Here is a 24,617-nt window from a genome sequence, read left to right on the forward strand (position 1 = left end):
ATAATATTTTATTATTATTTAGACTTCAAGATAGTTAGTCCAATGTGGACTAATCTATCTAAAAATCTATTTTAGATAGATTTGTTGACATTCTAGCTAAATTATGGAGTTGGCAATGGCTAGGCCATTGCCAATGCTCTTAGATTCCTAACCAGGACATAGATCTCCTTCCTCCGCTTTGCGGACATGTTCTTCCACTGCTCCTCTCTAAGATGAGCAAGTAAGACTGCCTCGCATAAAGCCTCTGCTGCTGACTTCTTGCTGCACACAACTCGGACCAGATATTATTATTATGAAAACATAATACAGTGGAAGACAGTACACAGCTGCATATTTTGTAGAAAAATATGCATATACTAACCTCCCTCGAACAAATCCAGATGTCACAAAGCCGATTGGCCACCGGTGAACTTCCCTTGCAACATCTTCTGGTATGTGGAGTTCCCACTTAGCAGAAGATTGCTCTTTGAAATACGATCTGACAGCAGATTGAGGCATTTGAAGTCCTCCCTTGTCATTCCCCTGCCTGCGCAATAACAAAAGTAAAAATACTTTCAACATAATAATTATGACTGGAACCATACCGGGCAAAATATAATTTGTTTACACATACCAGGTAGATACACTAAGCGAAGAAAACTTGTCATTAACAAATCATATTAAACAAAGTTTGCATTATGTAGATGAGCATTCTGATGGCACATAGGCATAACTCAACATATCTTTACAACTTTTCAGACAAAATCTTGCCTTTATAATTATCCAGGCATACGCATTTCATCAAATTGCTCTCCCACCCATGAAGCCTCCAATGTAAAAATGGAGACATAGTCACATGAAAAATTGTTTGAGAACTCTGGCAAAAATTTATCCATGATTCTTGCACATTAGAACCTCACTATTTTCCAATTCAAACGATCAAGATAAATTTTGAAATTTAAATGACACCTTTTTTAATGGTAATAACTTATTAAACTAAAAAAGAGAAGTTTCAAGAATTAACTACCTTGAAATAAACAATGATACATCCGTAAGTTGAGGTGCACACACAACTGCTCCCTCTTCAAAAACACCTTCCTTGTAAGCATTGAGAAGAACTCTAACAAAACATAGTTTACGATCATAACTAGATTGGGCAACTCCCTTTAGGCTGAGGCCAAGCATGCTTTCATCCTTCATTAACTTAAAAATGCTCGTCTTCTGGTCCAGTAGTTGAGGAAATAGAAGCAAATTATCACCTTGGATTTCTCTCAAGAAATCAGTCAGCACAAAGCACGTCCTTGCTACCATTCCGTCAAATGCATTGCTATGATGAACAAATACCGAGCTAGCACAATTTCCAGAATTAGAGATGGCCAATGAATTCCCATTAGTGATATCTTCCTCATTATAAGTTTCCCTATTTCCAACTCTTCTGGGTCTTTTGTTCAAAGCAAGCCGAATGGTGTCCCATGGAGGTGGAATGGGAACTTTCCAAGGCCTGACATCAGGAGGACAACGTTCTGCTTTTTTAGTAGACGCAACATCTTCTGTTGCCATAAAACATGAGTATGCATTGCAATCAGGAAAATCCAAAGGAAAAAATGGCAACTCCATCTGCAAGAGAAAGAAGATTACCATCAATGATTTATAACCCGGTACTGAACACTATAGTTGAAAGGTTCAAGAAGACTTACTTCACATGCAATCCAGTGCTTCTCTCTCAAACCTATTGCATGAGCCCCATTAGAGACAATAGGAGCCCAAAAGGCCTTGACCCAACTCAAGGGGAGCACAATGGTCCATCTAAAAGAAAATAAAACAAAAACATAAGAGGTATTATATATAGATAAATAAAATAAAATAAAAAACAGTAGTTAAAATATTTCGAGCACATCAAAAAAATATTTTTAATCATGTTAGCATGCATCAAACAAATGATACGAATAACAATAAATAACCATGCATTCAATCTGGCTAGTCATAATGCTTTTCGTCATGTAAAAAATTAATGATGGATACAATATTTTTATATTCATAAAAATAAGTTTTCACAGGTGAAAGGCTGAGTGCATGCTGAATCTGCTGATGAAAAGGCCAATCACAGAAACTAAGGATCTTAAACTTGAATTGCTTTTCATAATGGCCTTTTCCACATTTTAAGTATGGGCACGCCAAATTTTTTAATTAAAACAGAAATTTCATAGATAACTGATCATTTTACACTGATGATGCACACAGACTTATTACAAACTTGTAAGTTAACACCCGCAGTTATGCACATGTTAAATGTAGAGTCAAGGATCAAGCATAAGATTTTGTGATGCAATTTTATTCTAGTAACACAAAGATGGAGACTTTACTAGGAAAAAAGGAATTACCCGATAAACAAGCCCTTTTGGTCATTATTTTTCAAAAGCATAATAGGACAGGATCTTGAGCACTGCACCTTGGTTGGAGTGTTCAACGTCCCAGAATTTGGAGCATCAAGGCAAAAGTTTTCCATCCGCAATCTATGCTTTTCCATGCACAAGATACTCTCTTCCAAAGGGGGACTTACTCAACTGCTACTCTCCCATAAATCGTATTATGAATAATGCCATTTTCTTCAGCTTTTGACCAAAATGATAAGAGCATCTCCCTGTTCTTGTCTACTATTCTTGCAGATGCAGCATGCTCTTTAGCTTCAGCTTTTGGTACAGTGCGCATACCAGTAGAATGTGACTTGGGAACATCTGCAGTTCCTGTCTCAGACACTATGCGAGGATCCCAGACTCTAGGTGACAAAATTGAATGAGTACAAAAATCATCCTCATTTTCGGGTACAGAAGAGTTTTTAAATTGAGAGTCTCTGTTGGACTCTTCAGCTCAATGTTTCTGCCAAGATTTTTCTGAAAAACTGTACAGCAAATCATCCCCATTAGCCATCTCAAACTTCTTAACTTAATGCAAAATGTTTCTATCTTTGAATTACTCACCAAGTAACAGGATGTAATATCTTTTGAAGGAGCTGAAATGCCTTTAATCCTGATACTTCTAATTTTGCAAGTTGACCTTCAAGTGAAAAACAATTGATCAAGCAGCCCCTCTCATCCATCTGAAGATAGAACAAATGAAATAAAAATAATATCAATATTACAGGAGTATGTGACCTAACACTATCTGGTTCTCTATTTGACTATCTATGAATCTGGACAGGTGGAAAATCAATTGCTGGAAGACATAAACATCTTGGTGTGATATGGTACAACAAAGTATGGTCTTGTTTGAGCATCTTATGACATCTATTCTGCATGATGACGTAAAAAAATAAAATATCAATAGGAATGTGTTCTTGACTGTAATGTAAGGAGCCCTCAAAACGCATCATTCACTCACAGGTTAGATGTCTAGAGAACTTCAATCACATCCCAGAGTAGCAAGATATATTTAACATGTATACATATATCTTAATATAGCACTGGTACGCATTATAAATCTGTTTATCGGGAGCTATGAACTTGGTATGATGTAGAGGACTTCCCAAGTGACACCTTATTGGAGGTTGGGAATTTCAGCCCACTGAGTTTCAGTAGGCTTGGATTCCAAAAATGTTGCAAATTTAATAATCTTATAACAAAATTTAGATTGTGTACCTCCTTTTGGCAAGCTAATTTTAGAGCATCAAGTCCTTCACTCACAGCAGAAACATGTATCCACACCCAAATTTGGCGAGAGGAAGAACAGCACCGACTACCCTCTGACCTATTGCCTCCATCACTATTATGATTCATAGCATCACCACATCCACTCTCCTGGCAAACAGGTCGCCACATATAGGTCACAGGAGCAATTGACTGAGAAACAGGTGCTCCAACATGACAAAGCTGCAAAGAAAAGAGGAGTTCATATATCTGATTCCTCAAGTAATACTTATTCATAAGAGAGCGGTTCATGAGATTACCTACCATTGCACTTCCATATATGGAGCCAGAAATAACAGAGTGAGAAATAGCTTCAGAAAGAGCTGAAGGGGATGGCGCCATCACCATTTTTAGAACGGATATTAAAGAATCCTAGAAGCATACGCCAAGGATTAGATTATGAATCTCGCAACAGAATATAATTGCCCTGCAGTTTTATTGGGCTCGTGGTGTTTGAACGACTCTAATGAGAACTGATCAGAGATGTTGCTTCCCCAATCAAAGAGTTTTATTTTAAACAAACAATTTGAATGAGGAAAGAAACTCTCAACTATAAAATAAAAAAACTAAAAAATAAAAGGAATTAATGTTTACCTCAGGACCCTCCAATTGGACAGCAACATGATAGCTTGCATCATGTACAAGGACCCCTTGTCTAAACCACTTCAAGACTGCCCTAGAACCTCTTCCTCTACATGATAATACAATTTAAAATCTAAGTGAGCTAGTAAAAGTTAGACACGTTACACACATATTGTCCCTCGTATATGGAAGAGAACTAAAAGAAGCTTGAAATGTGTGCACACACTGATTTAAAAAATAAAAAAAGGCTCACGCACACATTTTTGTCAATCCATGCGATTCAGGCTCCTTCAGAAAAATTTGATAAACCAAGGAAAAATTTTACATGAAAGTATGAAGTCTCCCCAAATGATAACGGAACAAATTCATGGACTACGAAATATCTCGAAGTCAATTAAACAGAACAAATGAAAATAATGCATTACCTGCCATGAAGACCCAAATGAAGACCCAAAGGAACATAAAAACCCCAGAGCTTTGACATTATGAACCGCTTCGTATGCCAGACATGTGTTCTCAGCCTCTTCATACTGTCTCCAGAAGTACAAAAACCTGTTTCTAGATTCATTTGGAGCTCAGCTCTCCGACGAACGTGCCGAGGGACCTTCTTCTTATTATCTTTCTCCAAAGTACTATCCTTATTAACTTCTCCTCCTGCCTTCTGCCTCCTTCTGCATTTCTTCCTAGCAACTTGATTGTTGAATGCAGTTGTTCTCCGTCTCTTATTCCTTCGAGACCCAAAATTATTATTCAATCGATCCACTACTATTGAGTGAAGAGCCTCAAGCTCAGGACCTCGAGACTCTGCAAATTTCTTGATGTTGATTTTGACAGCATGATACGTCTCCACTTGCCTTATTTTCTGTTATGAGTTGTATATATTTACTTCCTTATTTAAATAGCAGACTTTCCATACTTAGACAGATTTTGTACATAGTCATAGTTTCCTTTCTTGTAAATAGATTTAATTCCTGTAATTTAGCCTTGATTTCAGCCTTGTATCTTGCACACTTGTGCCTATATAATGAAAGGAAACCCTCACTCAGGAGGTATTGAATCATCTTGACATGGTATCAAGAGCCAGACCTTAAGGAATATTTCTGGTTCATTCTCGTGGGATAATTTTTTTTCTGGTTGGAGGCTAGTGTTGACTCTGTCGGCACTTTCTGTGAGTTGTTTGCTTGTGGCTGGGCTGCTATTATTTTTTTCTTGGTGGTGGGTGTCAGTTTTCATCCCGTCGGCACTGTCTGTGCTGGTTTCTTGCTGTCGTTGTTGCTGGGCTGTGCTATTTCTTGGAGTTTTGTAGCTGTCGGCAGTTTCTGTGACAGATTTGGGCTTCTCGGCAGTCTCTGTGTAGCTTTCGGCAGTTTACGTGCAGGAGCTTCTTGGCATTTCTGTGAGTTTAATATTTTTGGTGCTTAGTAGATACGTGCAGCAGTATTATTCTTGGCTGGTTTCCATCTTATGAGCATCATGTCTTCAGATTCTTTTACTGTGAAATTTACGGGTAAAAATTATTCTACTTGGGAATTTCAATTTCGCTTATTTGTTTTGGGGAAAGATTTATGGGGTCATATTGATGGTAGTGATCCCGCTCCTACTGAGCCTCCTAAGTTGGCTCAATGGACAATTAAAGATGCTAGGGTGATGACATGGATTTTAGGCTCTGTTGATCCCCTTATTGTTCTCAATCTAAGGCCTTATAAGACTGCTCAATCTATGTGGGAATACTTACGGAAAGTATATAATCAGGACAATACTGCCCAGCGTTTTCAATTAGAATATGAGATTGCCAGTTACACTCAGGGCGATCTCTCTATTCAAGATTATTTTTCTGGTTTTAATACTCTGTGGGGAGAGTTTACTGACATGATTTATGCCAAGGTTCCGGAAGCTTCTCTCTCTGTTGTGCAGGCCGTTCATGAACAAAGTAAGCGTGATCAGTTTTTAATGAAGTTACGACCTGAATTTGAGGTCACTCGCTCCAATTTGATGAACCGTGATCCTGTGCCCTCTTTGGATGTTTGTTTTGGGGAGTTACTTCGTGAGGAGCAGCGTCTTGCCACCCAGGCCACTTATCAGCATGACAAAATGATACCCAATGCTGTGGCTTACGCTGCTCACAGGAAAGGCAAGGGACAGGACATGCGGAACGTTCAATGCTTCAGCTGCAAGGAATACGGACATATTGCTGCCCACTGTGCCAGAAAATCTTGCAACTACTGTAAAAAGCCGGGCCATATTATTAAAGATTGTCCTACTCGTCCCCAGAATCGTCAGGCTAATGCTTATCAGGCTACTGTGGGTTCCTCTTCTTCTGCTACTACAGGAGATTCTTCTACTCTTACTACAGAGATGGTTCAACAAATGATTATTTCAGCATTTTCAGCCTTAGGGCTGCAAGGTAACGGTTCCCTTACATGGCTTGTTGATTCGGGTGCGTCTAATCACATGACTAGCTCTTCTGATACTCTTAGCAATGTTCGGCCTTATAATGGCTCATCACACATTCAGATTGCTAATGGTAGTCAGTTACCTATTCATGCTATTGGGGATGTTGATTCTACTGTTCAGGATGTTTTTGTATCACCTCAGCTCTCTACTAGTCTTATATCTGTTGGACAATTGGTTGATAACAACTGTGATGTTCGTTTTTCTCGTGATGGTTGTCTTGTGCAGTATCAGGTGTCGGGCCAGATACTCGCGAAGGGGCCTAAAGTTGGACGTTTATTTCCTCTACATTTTTCTCTTCCTACTGTTATTTCGTTTGCTTGTCACACTGTGAACAATAAGTATGAAGTATGGCACAAACGGTTGGGTCATCCTAATTCCGTTGGTTTATCTCATGTAATAAATTCTGGTTTGTTGGGCAATAAAGATAATTTTTCTTCTCATCTTTCTTTTGATTGCTCCACATGCAAATTAGGTAAAAGTAAGTCTCTTTCTTTTCCTTCTCATGGTAGTCATGCTGAACATTGTTTCGATTTGATTCATAGTGATGTGTGGGGCATTCTCCTGTTATCTCGCATGCCAATTATAAATACTTTGTTACTTTCATTGATGATTATACGAAGTATACGTGGATTTATTTTCTTCGTTCTAAATCTGAGGTCTTCTCTATTTTCCAACAATTCACTGCTTATGTTGAGACTCAATTTTCTTCTCACATTAAAATTCTAAGGACTGATTCAGGTGGTGAATATATGTCTAGTGAGTTTCATGATTTTCTTCAACAACGTGGCATTGTTTCTCAACGTTCTTGTCCTTATACACCTCAGCAGAATGGTGTCGCTGAACGTAAAAATCGACATTTGTTGGATGTTGTTCGTACTTTATTGCTTCAATCATCTGTTCCTTCTAAATTCTGGGTTGAAGCCTTGTCTACGGCTGTTTATTTAATTAATAGATTGCCGTCGAGTGTTCTGAATTTTGAAACTCCTTACTTTCGTCTTTATCATCGGCATCCTAGCTACCTTGATATGCATATTTTTGGCTGTGTTTGTTTTGTTCATTTACCTTCCCATGAGCGTCATAAACTATCTGCTCAATCGGTCAAATGTGCTTTTATGGGTTATAGTACTTCGCACAAAGGTTATGTTTGCTATGATCCATGCTCTAACCGATTTCGCATTTCTCGTCATGTTGTTTTCTTTGAAAATCAGTCATTCTTTTCTTCTCATGTTGAGTCTTTGCCTGAGATGCCTGTCTTGCCTAATTTTGATGACTTGGCTTCTTCTTCTGTTCGCTTCAAACCTGGCCTTGTCTATGAAAGACGACATCCTACTTTGCCCCTTCCTGAGCCTGATCCGCCATTTGAGCCTGCTCCGACTGCATCTTCTACGGGTGATCCGGACACTATCACAGTTCCTCGTCGTTCGACCAGAGTGTCTCGTCCGCCTGATCAGTATGGTTTCTCCCATACCTCTCTTCATACTACTTTGTCTTCCATTCCTATTCCGTCCGGATATTCTGCGGCCGCTAAACATGATTGTTGGCGTGGGGCGATGGCTGATGAACTTCAAGCTCTTCAAGATAATCATACATGGGATGTTGTCCCTTGTCCTGCTCAGGTGAAACCTATTGGTTGCAAATGGGTTTATTCTATCAAGCTGCGTTCCGATGGGACTCTGGATCGATATAAGGCCCGTTTGGTTGCACTTGGCAATAGGCAAGAGTATGGAGTGGACTATGAGGAGGCTTTTGCTCCGGTGGCTAAGATGACTACAGTGCGAACTGTCCTTTCTGTTGCTGCCTCTAAAGGTTGGTCTCTTCATCAAATGGATGTCAAAAATGCATTTCTTCATGGCGACCTTAAAGAAGAGATATACATGACCATTCCACCTGGTTTGTCCTCTTCTTCTCCCTTAGATGTCTGTAAGTTGAAACGCTCGTTATATGGGTTGAAACAAGCTCCTCGTGCATGGTTTGATAAATTCCGCTCCACTTTGCTTCAAGTTTCCTCTAAGCAGAGTCAATATGACTCTTCTTTATTTTTCTGCAAAACATCGATTGGAATTGTTCTTCTTCTGGTTTATGTTGATGATATTGTTATTACTGGGACGGATTCTGTCTTGATCACCCAACTGCAGCAGCATCTTCAAGCCTCATTTCATATGAAGGACCTTGGTCCTCTTACATACTTTTTGGGGTTGGAAGTTCATACTGATCTATCTGGCATTTTTTTGAATCAGCATAAATATACTCAGGATCTGATTACTTTGGCTGGTCTCCAGGATACTTCTTCTGTGGATACTCCTTTGGAAGTAAACACGAAATATCGTCGGGACGAGGGTGATCTCCTCTCTGATCCTACTCTGTATCGACAATTAGTGGGGAGCCTGAACTATTTGACTATTACTCGGCCTGATATTTCATTTGCTGTCCAGCAGGTTAGTCAGTTCATGCAGGCTCCCCGTCATCTACATTTTGCTGCTGTTCGTCGTATTATTCGCTATCTTCGCGGCTCTCCTAGCCGTGGCCTGTTCTTTCCTACTGGGACTTCTCTTAATCTTGTGGCTTACAGTGACGCTCTGTTACAGGCTGGTGCATGTTTCTTGGTGACTCCTTGATCTCTTGGAAGAGTAAGAAACAGGATCGTGTTTCCAAATCTTCCACTGAATCTGAATACCGTGCGATGTCTGCTGCTTGCTCTGAAATTCTTTGGCTTCGTGGTCTCCTCGCTGAGCTTGGTTGCGCTCAGTCTGATCCTACTCCTCTCCACGCTGACAACACTAGTGCCATTCAAATTGCTGCCAATCCCGTTTTTCATGAACGCACGAAACACATTGAGGTGGACTGTCATTCCATTCGGGAAGTATTGGACACTCACATCATTTCTCTTCCTCATATTTCTACTGACCTCCAGATTGCTGATATATTTACTAAGGCCATGACACGACACCGTCATCAGTTTCTTGTGGGCAAATTGATGCTTCTTGACCGACCAGCATCAATTTGAGGGGGGATGACAGCATGATACGTCTCCACTTGCCTTATTTTCTGTTATGAGTTGTATATATTTACTTCCTTATTTAGATAGCAGACTTTCCATACTTAGACAAATTTTGTACATAGTCATAGTTTCCTTTCTTGTAAATAGATTTAATTCCTGTAATTTAGCCTTGATTTCAGCCTTGTATCTTGCACACTTGTGCCTATATAATGAAAGGAAACCCTCACTCAGGAGGTATTGAATCATCTTGACAGATTTTACGTGGAGTTAGAGTCGATTGAGAGGGTTTGCTTTCTTCAGATGCCATCATCATTCACTAAAACTTAACTTGCCGAAATTCCAATCCGAAAGGCCTTAATTTCAGAATCACAAAATCGGAATTTGGTCAAACTGATAAGATTTAGGTGCAAAAGGCACAAAAGAGGGGGGGGGGGCAATCTTTTTTAAACAACCCAATAAACCTAACCAAGCCAGTTTAGTTTCTCACAGTTTGATAAGAAGATAACGAACTGTGGAACAGAGGACGGTGCTACTTTCTACTTCTCTATTTGACACAAAAGAAAATTAAGACACAAAAGAAAATTAAGGTTTTTAAGAATTTGGCTACGTAAAATAAAAGTCGCGTACTAACCTGTATATCAATATTGATTAGTTCATATTTAAAATTTAAATTAGCAATATTTTTAATAAAATCTATTATTTAACCAATCACATTAAATTAGTACACATATCAATACATAATTATGCTTGTAACTAGATTTTTTCTTCCCAAAACCCATCTCTGTATCCGTTTCCAAATTTTATAATAGGTGAAAATTTTATGAAACTGCAAACGATCTTGATTAGGGTGCCACCCAAATAATTCGTGGGCTTGAGCTCACCACATTTTATATTCAGGGCTCTACTAATTAAGCCTAATATCTAGTGCTTCTTTAGGTTTCTCAACCTAAGACCAATAAATAAATAAATAAATGATATAAGAGTATTTCAAGTTTTCAACTAGCTATCAAAAAAGTTCTAAGGGTGGCAATTTGTGTTTGCGGGTCGTGTCAAATCATGAGCATTCGACCATATGGGTCAGCAGAAACACAACTTATTAAGCTAAACGGGTTAGAGTTTCAAACTCTAACATAACTCATTTAAATAACAGGTGACACAATATGACTCGTTTTGACTTGTTTAGCAATTAATTAGAAATTGGTCAACATACAACACAACCCATTTCAATCCGTTTCATGAAATGGGGATGAACTGACCTACATAATCCATTTAACCAGATTACATAATTTCACATTAAAGATAAAATCTATATTGGATTTTAATTAAATGGACCAGGCTTAATATATAAATACAAGTAACAATATTGTTTCGATTTGGTCTAGATGAATCAGTCTCCTGGTTGTGAATTGCCACCAACAACAAGAACAAAGCACCATAATACCATATGTTTTAAGCTCTAGGTGAGTAAAAATAATCATAGAAAATAAAAATAAATAAAAATGCACAAAAAGTCTGTGCTTCAGAATCAAAGCTGCACATTATATTGCAGGGTTCAACAACTTACCCTTGGGCCTTGGCAGAGACGGTAGAGAGGCAGAGAGGGGCAACCGACAGAGCAAGAAGAAGTAGCGACGGCAAAGAGAGAGAGAGAGAGAGAGAGAGAGAGAGAGAGAGACGACAGGCAAAGACTTGAGAGGGAGAGAGAGACCGTGAGAGAGAGTGAGAAGCCGGAAAGAGGGAGGCCGTGAGAGGTAGGAGTGGGGGCGGCAACACGGCGTGAGAGTGAGATTTGAGAGAAAATGAGACCGAGAGAGACGGTGATAAGTGAGAACTGAGAAGCAGGACAGGGAGGCTCAGAGGTGGGAGTGGGGCGGCGTGAGAGTGACACACTGACATTGATAGATAGGATTGTATAATTTGTACGGGTTTTTTATAGTTAAAGATGGTATAATTGTAATTTTAAATTAAAATTTTAAATGAATTTTAATTTGAATTTTAATTTTGAATTAAATGAATTGATAATTTATTTATTAATACAGTCTTAAACGAACTTGTTTCTTCAAATTCAAATCTATTAATTGCATAAGGTGTTTGGGTTGGATTCAATATCATATATTACCTTACACCTTTACAAATTCCAATTGTTTTTAGAATATCAAAATATAAAATTGGAAAGATGTGATGCAAGGGTTGTATTCGTTTACAGTATCACCAGGAGAAAATGAAATCTCCAGATGGTGAACCAAAGCAAAAGGAAGCTTGACACAGCGTTCATACGTTTCTCTCCACGAAATTTTCACAGAGCCATAGACGAAGAAAACCTTATCACCATAAACAATGGCAGCTCTATCTGGCTCGGACCTGCCCCATAATATATAATAATGAAATCCAGATAGAACCGGAGTTACTACTGAAATTAAAAAATAAAAAGAAATGATATTTACGGTTGTAGTTGTGTAAATGTCGTGCAGTCTCTTTAAAAAAAATAAATTAATATGAAATCTACATGAAAAAAAAACTAACTTTTAATCATAGACCCTACTTTTTTTCAAAACGATTACATGGCGTTTGTATATTCCACGACTGTATATAGCATTACTCAAAAATAAAATCAAGTTAACTCGATTTTCTTCTCATTTGCCCGTACTTGCCCCATGGGCGGTGGGTAATCCGATTATCAATAGGATAAAATATGGATTGGGTTGAGAAAAATAAAATAAAATAAAAAATTCTAGATGAACAATTCTATGTAGAAGCCTAGAATCTAGTTAGAAATCTTCTGACAAGTAATTTTTTATATAATTAAAAATTATGCAAATATCGCATATTATTTTTAAAAAAAGTAAAATATATTATTAAAAAATTAATTTTTTATGAGTCTCATATTTAATTAATTTTTTTTTTAAAAAAAGTACACGACGCTTGCATTCTTTATATCTAACAATATCATTTATCTTCTTAGATTATGTTTTATTTTTTAATAGTAAATTTTAAGATTATAGAACCTTGATGTCTAGGACCGTCCCATGCTTCTCAAATAGAGAGGGGCAGTGCTAGGGTACCAATAGTGGGTCTCGACATTGCCCACCATTTATTGTTTTTCATGCATTTTTTTTAATTTCTTAAATATATAATAAAAATTTACAACATCATTTAAAATATTTATTTAATTATTAAATAAAATAGAAAAGAAATCGAAACCCATTGTCAGAAGAGGAAGCATTTTCCAATAAGGGTGCTATTACACCCATGGAGGGGAGCAACCGAAAAAAAAAAAAAAATTCATAATCGGGGATAGGTGACTTTTATAGGTGGTATCATTTTCAAGTTTGAATATGTATAAGTAAAGTTACAGTTGCATACTAATTTACGTACTAATATTGATTCCTTCATATTCAAAATTTAAATTAGTACTGTTTTTAATAAAATTTAATTTTTGACCAATCAAAATAAATTGATATACATATTAATATACAATTATACTCACAACTAAATTTTTTTATCATTTCCCGTATAAATAGAAAGAGAAACAAGCGATATATTTGTTAAACATACTTTTCAGTCTTCTGCAACCAAAATACACGAATAAAATCCCAATTATAAATCATATATTTTTATGATTTTGTTTGTGCAATCATCAACAAAAATGGTGAACGAATAGAGAAAGTCAAAGATTTTGTTTCTCCGAGTCTGCAACGATACAAAGTCCCAGTCCAATGGGAATAACTCCTGTAGGCAGATGGTGTAAAAATGGAAGAAGATTTCTCTACACCTAATTTTCTAAATTTTTTGTACAGTTACATTTTCTCTATTCTTATTTCCACATTCTCAGGAAGAACAAATGCAGCCATGGCAAAGCCACCAGCGTGATCTAGCCAATCTTGGAAAGGATCTCAACACTTTCAGCTTCATCAACACCAAGACGATAACCATTCACTCACAAATAAGGATAGAGAAAATGTATCGATTAACATTCTATATATGTTGTGGAATACTCATCTTCTCATGTGCTTCGCGAACAAGATTCCGCAGCTCGGGGAAAACTGATATGAGTAATAGTTCTAGTATCGAATGTGCAAGGAACTTCACACAGATAGAAGACTGCAATGTACAATAAAACATATTCAAATTCTTGGCGATGAACAAAAAGTATAAAACAAATATTAAAAAAATTATAGAAAGAACGGTTATCAAGAAGGGAGAAGAGTTGCTGCTCAACCTGAGTGAAATAATAAATGTCCCTCGCACAACGCCTGTACTGCGTATGACCAATCAAACTTACTAAAGCTGTTGGAGCTCCATCTGAAAAAGAAAAAAAAAAAAAATGTGGAGGCCATTGTCAAGTCATTACTTCCTTGTCAAGCTTGCTAAGAGTAGTTTGCCTATTTCCTAATATCTAGAACATTTTTTTTATGATTGTAGGTCCGGCAACATGATATCAGAGCCTGTTGAGTAGATCTTGGGATCCCCAGGGAGGTCTCTTCCTTGTAACATGTACACTGCCTGCATTTCTCCTAGTAGCTTGATTAACATAATTGGTCCTCTTCCAAGAGATCACGCAGATAGACAAACCACACAAGAAAAATCGCAAGTCTCATGAATGTACAATGTGATACATACGGATAACTCCCATCTTCACGGTTATTGCCAATTTTTAGTCCTATATTTCTTATAGTGATGTCTGGATTTTCCTCCCTCAATTGCTTGCAAAATGAAATATGATAATACAAAAAAAGGATAACTTCTAAACTATAACTATGGCCTCATAATTTGAGATCTTAAATTCTACAAATCTCAGGTGTTAAAAAGCTACTCGTGCTGAGCACTCGCATCCGGCACCGCACCACTCCCCTATCCCTATATTTTGAGAAACTTTTTAGGGTTTGATGGAAAAACAGCACTCCATCCGGATCCCTAAATTGTTGATGAAGTTTATGGGTGCTACAGTGAATCCCCATATATGGGGATTCACTGTACATCCCCATCACTCCTTGGCCCCAACGATTGTACCCTCCGTCCTGCATCTTCTTCTCCCTCCCCTCCCTTGCAACACAGCACTTGCAAACTTTTTGCATTTCCGCATAGCAACTACCTTCGGCTGTTGGCGATGGGTCGAAAACTAAAGAGTTGCACCACCGTGCTTCATGGCGAACTAGAGACAGCTCAAGAATCCTCTCATAACCCCGAACTCAAAGCCAAGAAGAAGAAAAAGAAGAAGCACAAAGACAACAAAGACGAAGCCAATCCCAAGAGGAAGCTTGAAGAAATCGAGTCCCTAGAAATCCAGAAGAAGAAGCAAGATAAAACGAAAGGGGACGATTCATAAAGCAAAACCCACCAAGGGAAAGAGGAACTGGAGTGAAATGATGACGTTGCTGATGATGAAACAGTGAGAGATGGACTCGTGGTCGTGACTGGGAAGAATGTAAAAGCATCCAAGTACTTGCCACTGAGATCGTTTGCCGAGTCGAGGCTACCCGAGGATGTTTTAGAGTGCTGCAAGAATTTTCAGGGCCCTTCTTTGATTCAGTTGCGGGCATGGCCGTTCTTATTGGACGGTCGCTATTAGAGAAATTGATAAGAGTAAATATTAAAAAAATACCATGACGTTAGAAAATGCACACATATTACAAAAAAAAATTATTATTTTTATAATACAGATTTCAGTTTGAAAAATAATACCGTATTTGATAGTTAAAATTGTATAAATATTTACTAGAAAGTAATATTTGAAAAGAAGATAATAAGACAAAAGAGTTAGTAGTTAAGATTATAAATGGAGGTGGGAGAAAAAAGTAATAAAAAAATAATAGAGAAATATTATTTAATAAAATAGAAATATGAATGGGGAATGGGATGTATGAGGTTTTTAAAAGATGAATAAAATTTAGGAAAAAATTTTAGGGGATGTGATTTTTAGTTAAATTATAGGAAATTTTATGGGGATCCGGATGGGGATGCTCTAAGAGGCCTATAGTAAAATCCTAGGGACTAACAACAAACAATAACTTAAAGAAGAAGACAAAACGCATTGTGCATTCAAATATTTTCCCATGGAGGATGGACATGTCCCAAAAGATCTCATTTGCTACTTGGTTCATTTCACGTAGAAATAGTCTGGTAAAACAATCTACAGTCACACACTGAGATTCTCAACCCCGAGACAAGCAGTCACAGCATCAAATATTGAATGGCTATTTGAGAAATCAGGAATTTTTCTTTTTATACAAGTAAAATGGAGACAGAAACAAATGCAAAACATAAATGGGAAAAAAATAAGAATCATAGCCAGGAAAAATAAGGAAACTATCTCATAATATATCGACTACAAGTCCCATGATAAAGGTAACATGTCACAACTGAATGACTTCAAAAGAACACCAATCAAATGCTTAAAAGAGAGCGTTACCTACCAAATAACATTTTCTTGACATCACTTGCTCTGCGAGTGGCCTCAAACTGTTGTTCAAAAGACACCAAGGCGGAGACTTTATTGCCACCAAATTGATTTTTAGTTTGTAAAGGCTTTTTATTAGCTTCAGAATCATTGTCATTACTCTGAGCGTTCTCTACTCTTCGGAAGAATGTGCCATCAGGCCAGAGAACCTAAAAGAAAACATAAAAAGAGTTGCATATGGTTTTTCATATTTCTCCACTGTGTCCATCCAATTGCAACTATTTTACTATAACAAATAATATTTTTGATAAGTTACAATAACAAGTGATTTTACTGAGGCACAGAAAATTTTAAGATCACAATACAACTCGGAACAAGTAAGTGAAGCAGGAGTGCATGTAATCACTTGTTCTCATCTCTCCGCAGCTAAAAAGTAAGCTAATTTCAGATTTAAAAAGAGCCTCATATGCGGTTGATTGCACATTATATTTAAAAAGAAAAAGGGAAAAAAGAAAAAAAGAGAAAAATATCTGGTGGAATTATGTACTTCAATCACCTTCAAAAAAGGACCTAAAAGTTATATTCTAATAATCCCAAAAAGGAAGTTTTATTCAACACGTTTTGCATGCATGAAATGGTCAAGACATTTTAACTCTTCAAATGTCAAGGATCAGCATACTTATCACTTTTTAAACTATTAGTTCTATTGACCAATCTACATTCTACAGCATTCAATTTGTGTACAAACTTTCAGTTTTAAATGTTTTAATCTGCAGATTTAAGGTCTAGACTGAGAAGTTGATAAAATAAAAAAGCTTTAGCATAATTTTGAGTCTCAGAGATGCCATCAATTGTAATGTCGTAATTATGATGCCACTCAATTTACTTTCCATTGCCTAACTTTTTCAAACATACCACTGTGTTTCCTTCAGTGTACCTGATGTGGATACTTGACTGCAGGCCTCATGTTCTATGATGATTCTGAGTATCAGCTGACTAAAGATATAGATCCCTTATAACATCAGTATTGGCATCCCAGAATCACGATTATAGTCACATATACCATATGTATGAAAAAGGTTCAGATCATTCCTTGAAGAATCTCTAGATAGGATTGTCCTTTGAGCAAGTTTCGATAATTCATTGGCAGATGGTGATGTATAACTAAATGATATACATGCAGGAAATGGTCAAATATCTGGAGCAACAGACCTTAAAGATCAAAACCAAGACATACACCCATCATTTTACCAAATAAGCGTATCATTAGTATTGCCAGGTTGAGGTTGAAAAACAAACATGTAATATGCTTACATTTTATGTGATTTCAATCATTGATTTCTTTAAATATTTCACATGGCAAGAGACTCCCAAAGTATGAAGCTTTTGCTATGAAACAAGACAGAAACATGTCAGTGTGTAACAAGCATACACCCACCAAATAAACAGAAAGTAGACAAAAGGCACCCAAAAAAAGACAAAAATGAATCTGAAATTGAGAACAATGAAACGAATGAACCTGAAGAGCCAAGTGAATGAAAAGTAAACATCAGGCTCTTACAGCACTCATGTAATGCATGCCATGCTTTATTTGCACATGCAGCTCCAAATGCTGAGTTCGTAAACATCTATGCTTGAAAAATGATGACATTTATTTTTGGTTCAATCCTTACCCCTTGAATCCACAGAATCCCTCGAGCAATAATGTCATCTCTCCGCAGCCAATGAATCTGCCTCAAGAGCCAGTCATCAATTGCATCTTGCATTATTAACTGCAAAACTTGTTTTGATATCCAAAAGACCTGTCTTCTGCATTGCCCATAGGAAGTTTTATTGATCATTAAGTTATGATAATCAAACAAATGATAGCATTATTGTTTGTTATAATCTTTAATACAATTACATCAGTCTAAAAGACCAACTTTGGATGAAGGGCTAAAAGATAGACGTAAGAACTCTTAAAAGTTATAGATGAGTTTTTACAAACAGAAAGTATAACAACAAAATGGTCATGCCTGGGAGCAAGATGAATGATTTTTTTGGAGACAATAATAAAAGAAATACCCATACCAGCCAATTGTTTCTAAAATAATACAAAATATGTAATAAAAGGATCAGTTGACAATATTTATCAGGTAAAAAAGTTGAAATTATAAATTGAAGGGGGGGAAAAAGCACATCCTCTGGCAAGAAAAGACCAGGGGGAAAAACTGGTAATTGAAAACCATGCCCAACAAGGCATTCACAACTTTATTTAAATGCCATGGGTGATCCCAGTAACAGAAAGAGATCTAAATGAAGAATGTAGGAGCAAGATAAAAATTAAAAAATTAAAAAAAATAAAAAAGAAAAAGAAAACGTTCATGTTCACACACAACACGACATTGATACGACGCATGAGCATGACTCCATGGCAATATGACTGAGTTAAAAATAAAATTGTGATTTAAGGCATAATATTGCTCACCTCAGCCAACCTCTTCTCTTGAGCTGAAATATATTGTCAACTAGATTCAACAGAGGAACACTTAAATTTGTCGGAGTCCACTGCAACAAAATCCAACCAAAAAACAACCATAGAGTTTAAAATGCTAAACACAAGTACATGTGAAAACTAGTTGGGTACAGGAACTAAGATACATAATATAGGATACACAAGGTATCTTTGTTCTGATTAGTAAAAATTTATTAATATCAATAGGCATAGCCAAGTACACTGGCTGAGGATACACAAGGTATCTTGACAGTCAGATACAACACATGAATGAAAAAGGAAATGAACTCAGCTAAAGCCACGATACCTCATGTGGCATTCCAACTGGGTCCTCCAAATGATCCGAGATTAACGGGAGACTTGCTGCTGGAAATCCACCCCGGTGTGTTCCATGTTTTGCAGCTAAATCATGTCTCTTCCCAGAACTGAAGTTTATTGGCTCTTTGGCTTGTTCAATTGTCTGAGGTGGAAAACTCTTTGAGTTCAGTTCATTGTCAGAATGTGACCCATTGGCGTTTGCATGATTAACTTCCTCTTGACCATCATTTTCATCCTTGTGTCCTTCATAATTATCATGAGAGCTATTCGAGGTTCCCACTGTATTATAAAATGATACGTGTCTATTTATCACATTTGCATTCCCAGACAAGTTCTGGACAAATGTTGAAGAAGAGGCTTCATTAGGGGGTGATGGAACAACAACTTTAGGCCTTAAGCCATCTGAAACCCCTTTGAACTGGCGTACAACATCATCCACCGCATCATCCACATTAACTGTTCGAGTTGTAAAAGTTAAATAAAAGAAGTATGTAGAAGGATAATGGTAAGCAAAGGAAAAATGGTCATAGCATCCATATAGATCAGGATCAACATGTAGTTTATGACACAAACAATTATCATCACGAACAACTATGGAAACCATCCATGTCAGGTTAAAGAAATATTGAAGGTAAAGTACTATGTTTTTTTCCCCTAATGAAATATCTACTAAGAAAATAAAATGAGAATCTGATGTTCACACAAGGGCCCCCCTCAAACAAGTGGCCAAGAAGTGAAATAAAAGCACAAATTTGTACAGCTAATCAGCCTCTCTCTCTGATAGATGGTTCATAAAATCCAGGATAAGCTGTCTAAAATTTATCTGAAACTATGCGAAGAGATAGCAATATTCCTTTTTCTTTTGATAAGTAAAAAATTAGATAAAAATTCTCGTTTCCAGAAAAGCAAGAACCAAAAGCACATAAATATTTTTTTATGCTAAAAGCAAATAAAGATCTAGACTGAAAAAATAAAATAAGTAACCACAAGTAACAGCCACTTATACAAATAGATGGAAAACATCTATGGACGTATGGCAAGTGATAAATGGGGAGTGAAAGGTGTAGAGCACATCAGAACATAAATCATTATTATTTTTTTATTAAGTAATTACAGATTTTATTAATTAATTAGGCATAGCCCAAGTACACAGGAAGTATACAAGCGGAAACACCTAAATACAAGCTAGAGACTAGGAACTAGTAAAGTCTGAAAGAAAACGTTTAACTTATCCCCATTCAATACAAGAACTTTTGCCCAAACGTTCTCTGCATCTCATGGATGCTATTAATCTTAATGACTTGAGCTGTGTGGTTGCCAAGGGCCATTCTTGTATACAACATAAACCGTCAAGTCAAGACCTCAGTTACATGGTTAGCGACACTGAGTTCCTAATTATGTATTAGCAAGACAGCCACTGACAGCAATTTTTTATTGACAATGACTATTTATATTTTAACATAAAACCCGATAAAACTTTAATCCAATTTCCCAGAAGTGATAACTAAGATATCCATCAGCAGTCAATCAACTTGCACAGCACCCAAGCTGTATAACAATCCAACAAGCAATTCAGAGACGTAACAGATAATACCATCAGCATACATTTGCATACCACCAAATAAAAATGATTACAACCTAGATGCAGGAACAGCTGGGGTGAAGCAAAAACCAAGAAGAAAAACCACGTACCTGCCAGGGTTCTCATCACTGAGGAAGCTTTTCCGAAAGCATAATTCTTCATAAAAGAAGGTGTTTTTCAAGGTTTAGATATCAGCAGGTTATTCAAATATGCGTGCACACATGAATGCATGTAACAAATCTCAAGAAGATGCAAACCTTTGAAGAAACACTCAAAAAATCCCACACTTCATGCTGTTCAGCAACATTAGCAATTGACAAGAGATCCTGGGAAAGACAGCAGAATCAGGCAACAGAATCATGTACAAGAGAGCAGTAAAACAAAACAACAAAGAAGGGGCTACGTATTACTTGCAGATATTTATCAAGCTGAACGCATCGCTGATGAACAAAAGTGTCATCTGTGTTTGATGAGAATATCCTTTTAGGAGGCAAATGTAACATATAATTTGGGATGTCTTTAAGATGTCGATGCAATCGCTCGAAATTCCTGTACCTGCAGACCATAAAAATGCTAAGTCATGAGAATGATTAAACCCAAAAGAAAATCCAGACATTGATGGAGGGAAAATTCAGATACGGATGAAGTGATAATAGCTTGAAACTAACAAGATAATGTAGTAACAAAATTAAAATTAGGACAGATGAAAACGCAACCTTCTTTTGACAAACCAAGTCTTATTTTCTGCATCTGTCACCCCAATTGTATAAACTGCAAAAGATTTTGACCTATGTTTCTCAAAATATGCTCCCATAACCTGTAGAGACAGAACCAGACAACACAAGTTAGACTAGAGTAAGCATTTATATATATATATAAAGTAATGCAATATTATTAAAATAAGCAAGGGGGCGCAACCCTAGTACTCAAGAAGTATATAAAAGGAAACGTCCAATAGAGTAAGCATTTACATCGCAAATACAAGAAAGCATCTCAATTTACATAGTTGATTTAATAATGATTGTTCTGGCAGCTCATATGATAAAGTTGTACATCACGTGGTATTTACAGGAAAAGAATGCTCACCCGGCACTTGAGCTTGGGAACTTGTTGTGCCTTGCTGTGGAGCACCATATCTGAAGCATTCCTACCACTATGCCTGCCAAAATTGGGGCTGTAGAACTCTGAAATAATGAGCCCTTCAGATTCTCCAGTAACTTTTGATTCTGTATCAGGTTGGGCTATCAAAGCAGAAGTGCTATTTGACCTCTTAAGCCGATGTTTATTAGCATCAGTTGCAAGAATACTAGTATGCTCCAATTTATCAACAAGATTCCCTCCCTCAAAATACAATTCCCTGTTGGGCTCTTGAGAGAAGTCTTCCCCAGTTTTTCTCTCGTCTCTTAATAGATTATCAAAATGCTGTCCATGCCTTACCTTCTTTATTGCTAGCTCATTTGTTCCTAAAGGCATTTCATGTCTGTTGACTAACATTTCCTTTCCCGGATCTTTACTAAATATGGCACCATTTATTCCAGAACCGTTTACTAGAGGATCTTGAAAACCTGCTTTAATGTCCCTCTGCTCTTTCTTTTTATAATTTCTTCCTTTTGTCCACATGTTCTCAAGATTTTCAGGTAAAAGAACTTCAGTTCTTCTCTGGGTCGCAGCCTCCAGCATTCGTGCCCAATCAGTAGACTGGTAATTCATAGGCTTTTCTGTGTCATATTTCAAAAATGATTCCATTTGATTGTCAATTTTAGTCAAAGTCATATCGGACCCTTGATTAGAGGATGAATATTCCCTCAAGGTAGAATCATCATCACGTAAACCTCCTGCTGTGAGAGGATGACCATGAGTATGAGCTGCTGCATTGGTTGACTGATAACTACCTTCCCAAATAACGCTGTCATCTTTAGCAGCAAGTAAAAGGTATTCAATCAATTCATTGACGTAGCTGATACATACACACACACAAATATATACAAGCATAATTTAGATGCCAAGGAATTTAATATATATTCTACAGAACCACTGAAAATTCTATAATAATGAATAATCCCTGTGTTTCTAAACAAAAAGGCTGAAAGCACCATCACTTAAGTAATAATACAAATTGGTTCACAAAACAGAGATTAAAAAAAAAAAAAAGGCTTAAAAACAACAAATTGCTACTGCTTTTCTTTTTTTTTGGGTTGGGGGGGGGGGGGGGGGGGGGGGGGTTGAATACTACGGTAAAATATTGAATGAATCATTCAAGAAACTTACCCAGGGGTTGCAAAACTCATAACGGGTTGCATAACCAAGCAAGTTACAAGTTCCCGAGCGATAGATCGAATCAAAGGAGAATGAACTTCTCGTGGTCTTAGTACCACAGCTAGCACTCCACCTACTAGCTGTTGAAGAACCTGCAACAAGATATAAAGCCTCAAGTGGATTCAAAAGATAAAATCAAAGAATAAAATGTTTTTCCATCAGAACTTTCCAGTCACACCTTGTACTCACTCTCAGGAGATATCAATGCAGGATGAAGCTCCTTAGAAGCCATTAGATGGTGTTTCAATCTCTCATCTCTCTCCTCAGAAGACAGTGTTGCCATAACTTCAACACCTATAGCAGCTTGGTTTCTTCTGAAGAGGTCCAAGTGATCCCCTATTAAATCAACTATATCCCTGAAACATTAGAGTCATTTAATTCTAAAATTCAAGTATCCAGCTCTTTTGTCCCCGAAAAGTTTCTTAATGACTCAGATTCTTTTCTTGTACCAGAAAAAGAAAACAAAACGGAAAAATACCTTCTATTCATTAAATAAAAAATAAAAAATACCTTGTCAGCAAGTCGACAAGGTTTAACTCTTTAACCCTTCCTGAGATTTCACCGAGAGCATCCATGATTATGGCCCGTATATGGTCTGGGAACTCCCTGTCTGGAGTAATTTCTGAATACCACATATCCACTACAAAATCCTTTAATATCTGATCAATAAAGCCATTCATTGCAGCCTCAACAATAGGAGAATCGATTTTCCTTTTCCATTTTGGTGGGGCAGGCGTAGTATAAAGGCGTGAATCATTCGCCGACAACTGTTTCTTCTCCAAATGAGATAAGTATGTTGGTAGATGAACTGATCGAACTTTCCAATGGAAATCTACCTCATTAAAAAGAATGCGTAGTGCACAAACAAACAGAATTGATATGGGTACATTCATCCAAATTGACTTACTTGTATCTGCGTGGAAAAAGACAGTTGATAACCGACAACACACACTACATCAGCGTCAGAAAAAATGGAAGTTATATGTCACGTTCAAACGAGGACCAAGAGAGCAAAAGTTTTACTGAACTGAGACTAAACAAGCGTTTGACCTAGAGGAGTATAGTTCTTTACAGAAAAACAGATTAACTAAAGAATTGTTCCCTTTCAATTTGCACGAATATATCAAGAACCAAACAGAGGATTAGGTACTAATTCTTGATTCCAGTCATAAAGTAGTAAAATAAATTTAAAATGGGATGAAAATTGCACTTTTCCACATCGGTTGAAAGTTCCTGCATAAAGCTTGCAGTATTTGATACACGGAAAAGCTAGATCAATAACAAAGAATTCTAAAAACATTGTAAAATAAAGACACGATAGTGTTTAGCTTAGCATTATGTATAGCCAGAAGCAATACGCAAATCGCTGTAAAGCCAAAGTCACGCACTTACGCGTTAACAAGTAGGAAACGGCGAAGATACACAGGGCCCACCAAACCGTTCGAAACTTAGCCTGCTCAATTAGATCCTGAATGGTCTCCATCGGCTTCATTCTATCAAAACTCTAGAAAATCTTAAAAATCCGAATCTCCAAGACAGAACTAAAGATTTGAAATCGCGCGGATTGAAGAATACCAAACCGGCAGCATCAAATTGAATCAGGGACGTCCCGGTGGGGTTTTGGTGGATGAATTTCTTAGGTCCTCGAAAGCAACGGTAAATTGAACTTCTGAGCAGCGGAGAGAAGGGGTTTCGATGGGTGGATCATTCCGTTTGGTCGTCTTACTTTCTTCCTCAGTTGATCTCCGGAGAGAGGGAGAGCGTACAGTACAAACGGCTTTTTCTTTTTTAGCAACTCAGCGTGCAAAGAATTT

The 24,617-nt window shown here is 37.2% G+C and overlaps 3 protein-coding genes across 19 annotated transcripts; all 3 read right to left on the reverse strand.

Annotated features, from left to right (window-relative positions):
- Window positions 1-97: 97 nt before the first annotated feature.
- Window positions 98-2,794, reverse strand: LOC122311855 (ribonucleases P/MRP protein subunit POP1-like). 2 transcript variants are annotated; one of them, XM_043126614.1, is made up of 6 exons: window positions 2,361-2,794; window positions 1,677-1,785; window positions 1,007-1,596; window positions 751-806; window positions 362-526; window positions 121-261 (listed from the first exon to the last, which is right to left on the reverse strand). In XM_043126614.1, the coding sequence occupies exons 1-5, from the start codon at window positions 2,504-2,506 to the stop codon at window positions 384-386; spliced, it is 1,044 nt and encodes a 347-aa protein (XP_042982548.1). In that variant the 5' UTR covers window positions 2,507-2,794; the 3' UTR covers window positions 121-261; window positions 362-383. The 2 variants fall into 2 exon arrangements, with proteins under 2 accessions (XP_042982547.1, XP_042982548.1); XM_043126613.1 differs by lacking the exon at window positions 751-806 and having other exon boundaries at window positions 98-261; window positions 2,361-2,788.
- Window positions 2,795-2,818: 24 nt separating this feature from the next.
- Window positions 2,819-11,582, reverse strand: LOC122311856 (ribonucleases P/MRP protein subunit POP1-like). 5 transcript variants are annotated; one of them, XM_043126619.1, is made up of 8 exons: window positions 11,261-11,582; window positions 9,953-10,027; window positions 4,670-5,070; window positions 4,257-4,353; window positions 3,927-4,034; window positions 3,615-3,845; window positions 2,958-3,076; window positions 2,819-2,878 (listed from the first exon to the last, which is right to left on the reverse strand). In XM_043126619.1, the coding sequence occupies exons 2-8, from the start codon at window positions 10,007-10,009 to the stop codon at window positions 2,848-2,850; spliced, it is 1,044 nt and encodes a 347-aa protein (XP_042982553.1). In that variant the 5' UTR covers window positions 10,010-10,027; window positions 11,261-11,582; the 3' UTR covers window positions 2,819-2,847. The 5 variants fall into 5 exon arrangements, with proteins under 5 accessions (XP_042982553.1, XP_042982551.1, XP_042982552.1 ...); XM_043126617.1 differs by having other exon boundaries at window positions 4,670-5,074; window positions 9,957-10,049; XM_043126618.1 differs by having other exon boundaries at window positions 9,953-10,049.
- Window positions 11,583-13,274: 1,692 nt separating this feature from the next.
- Window positions 13,275-24,616, reverse strand: LOC122311854. 12 transcript variants are annotated; one of them, XM_043126605.1, is made up of 16 exons: window positions 24,196-24,615; window positions 23,711-23,754; window positions 23,314-23,570; window positions 22,982-23,159; window positions 22,756-22,895; window positions 21,574-22,444; window positions 21,204-21,304; window positions 20,898-21,042; window positions 20,745-20,813; window positions 20,598-20,643; window positions 18,895-19,361; window positions 18,561-18,640; window positions 17,767-17,902; window positions 16,110-16,302; window positions 13,916-13,998; window positions 13,275-13,797 (listed from the first exon to the last, which is right to left on the reverse strand). In XM_043126605.1, exons 1-16 carry the CDS (start codon window positions 24,293-24,295, stop codon window positions 13,672-13,674), a joined length of 3,036 nt encoding a protein of 1,011 aa, XP_042982539.1. In that variant the 5' UTR covers window positions 24,296-24,615; the 3' UTR covers window positions 13,275-13,671. The 12 variants fall into 12 exon arrangements, 10 of the variants coding, with proteins under 10 accessions (XP_042982539.1, XP_042982538.1, XP_042982544.1 ...); XR_006242883.1 differs by adding an exon at window positions 15,035-15,258 and having other exon boundaries at window positions 13,741-13,797; window positions 23,314-23,716; XM_043126604.1 differs by having other exon boundaries at window positions 21,574-22,393; window positions 23,314-23,716.
- Window position 24,617: the final 1 nt, after the last annotated feature.

Source organism: Carya illinoinensis, chromosome 5 (genome assembly GCF_018687715.1).
Source record: "Carya illinoinensis cultivar Pawnee chromosome 5, C.illinoinensisPawnee_v1, whole genome shotgun sequence".
Lineage (NCBI taxonomy): Eukaryota > Viridiplantae > Streptophyta > Magnoliopsida > Fagales > Juglandaceae > Carya > Carya illinoinensis.

Excerpts from the sequence above, each read along its gene's own strand:
- LOC122311855 (XM_043126613.1), bottom strand. The coding sequence starts at position 2,506 with ATGGAAAAGCATAGATTGCGGATGGAAAACTTTTGCCTTGATGCTCCA. Across the intron at positions 527-1,006 it reads GTATCATTGTTTATTTCAAG|GCAGGGGAATGACAAGGGAG; the intron begins GTAGTTAATTCT and ends GTTATTGCGCAG. Across the intron at positions 262-361 it reads TCTGGATTTGTTCGAGGGAG|CAAGAAGTCAGCAGCAGAGG; the intron begins GTTAGTATATGC and ends AGTTGTGTGCAG.
- LOC122311856 (XM_043126619.1), bottom strand. The coding sequence starts at position 10,009 with ATGATGATGGCATCTGAAGAAAGCAAACCCTCTCAATCGACTCTAACT. Across the intron at positions 5,071-9,952 it reads CGACTCTAACTCCACGTAAA|ATCAACATCAAGAAATTTGC; the intron begins ATCTGTCAAGAT and ends CATGCTGTCAAA. Across the intron at positions 4,354-4,669 it reads CATTTGGGTCTTCATGGCAG|AGGAAGAGGTTCTAGGGCAG; the intron begins GTAATGCATTAT and ends ATTATCATGTAG.
- LOC122311854 (XM_043126603.1), bottom strand. The coding sequence starts at position 24,295 with ATGAAGCCGATGGAGACCATTCAGGATCTAATTGAGCAGGCTAAGTTT. Across the intron at positions 22,896-22,981 it reads CTCCTGAGAGTGAGTACAAG|GTTCTTCAACAGCTAGTAGG; the intron begins GTGTGACTGGAA and ends ATCTTGTTGCAG. Across the intron at positions 18,641-18,894 it reads CAGTTGGAATGCCACATGAG|TGGACTCCGACAAATTTAAG; the intron begins GTATCGTGGCTT and ends ATTTTGTTGCAG.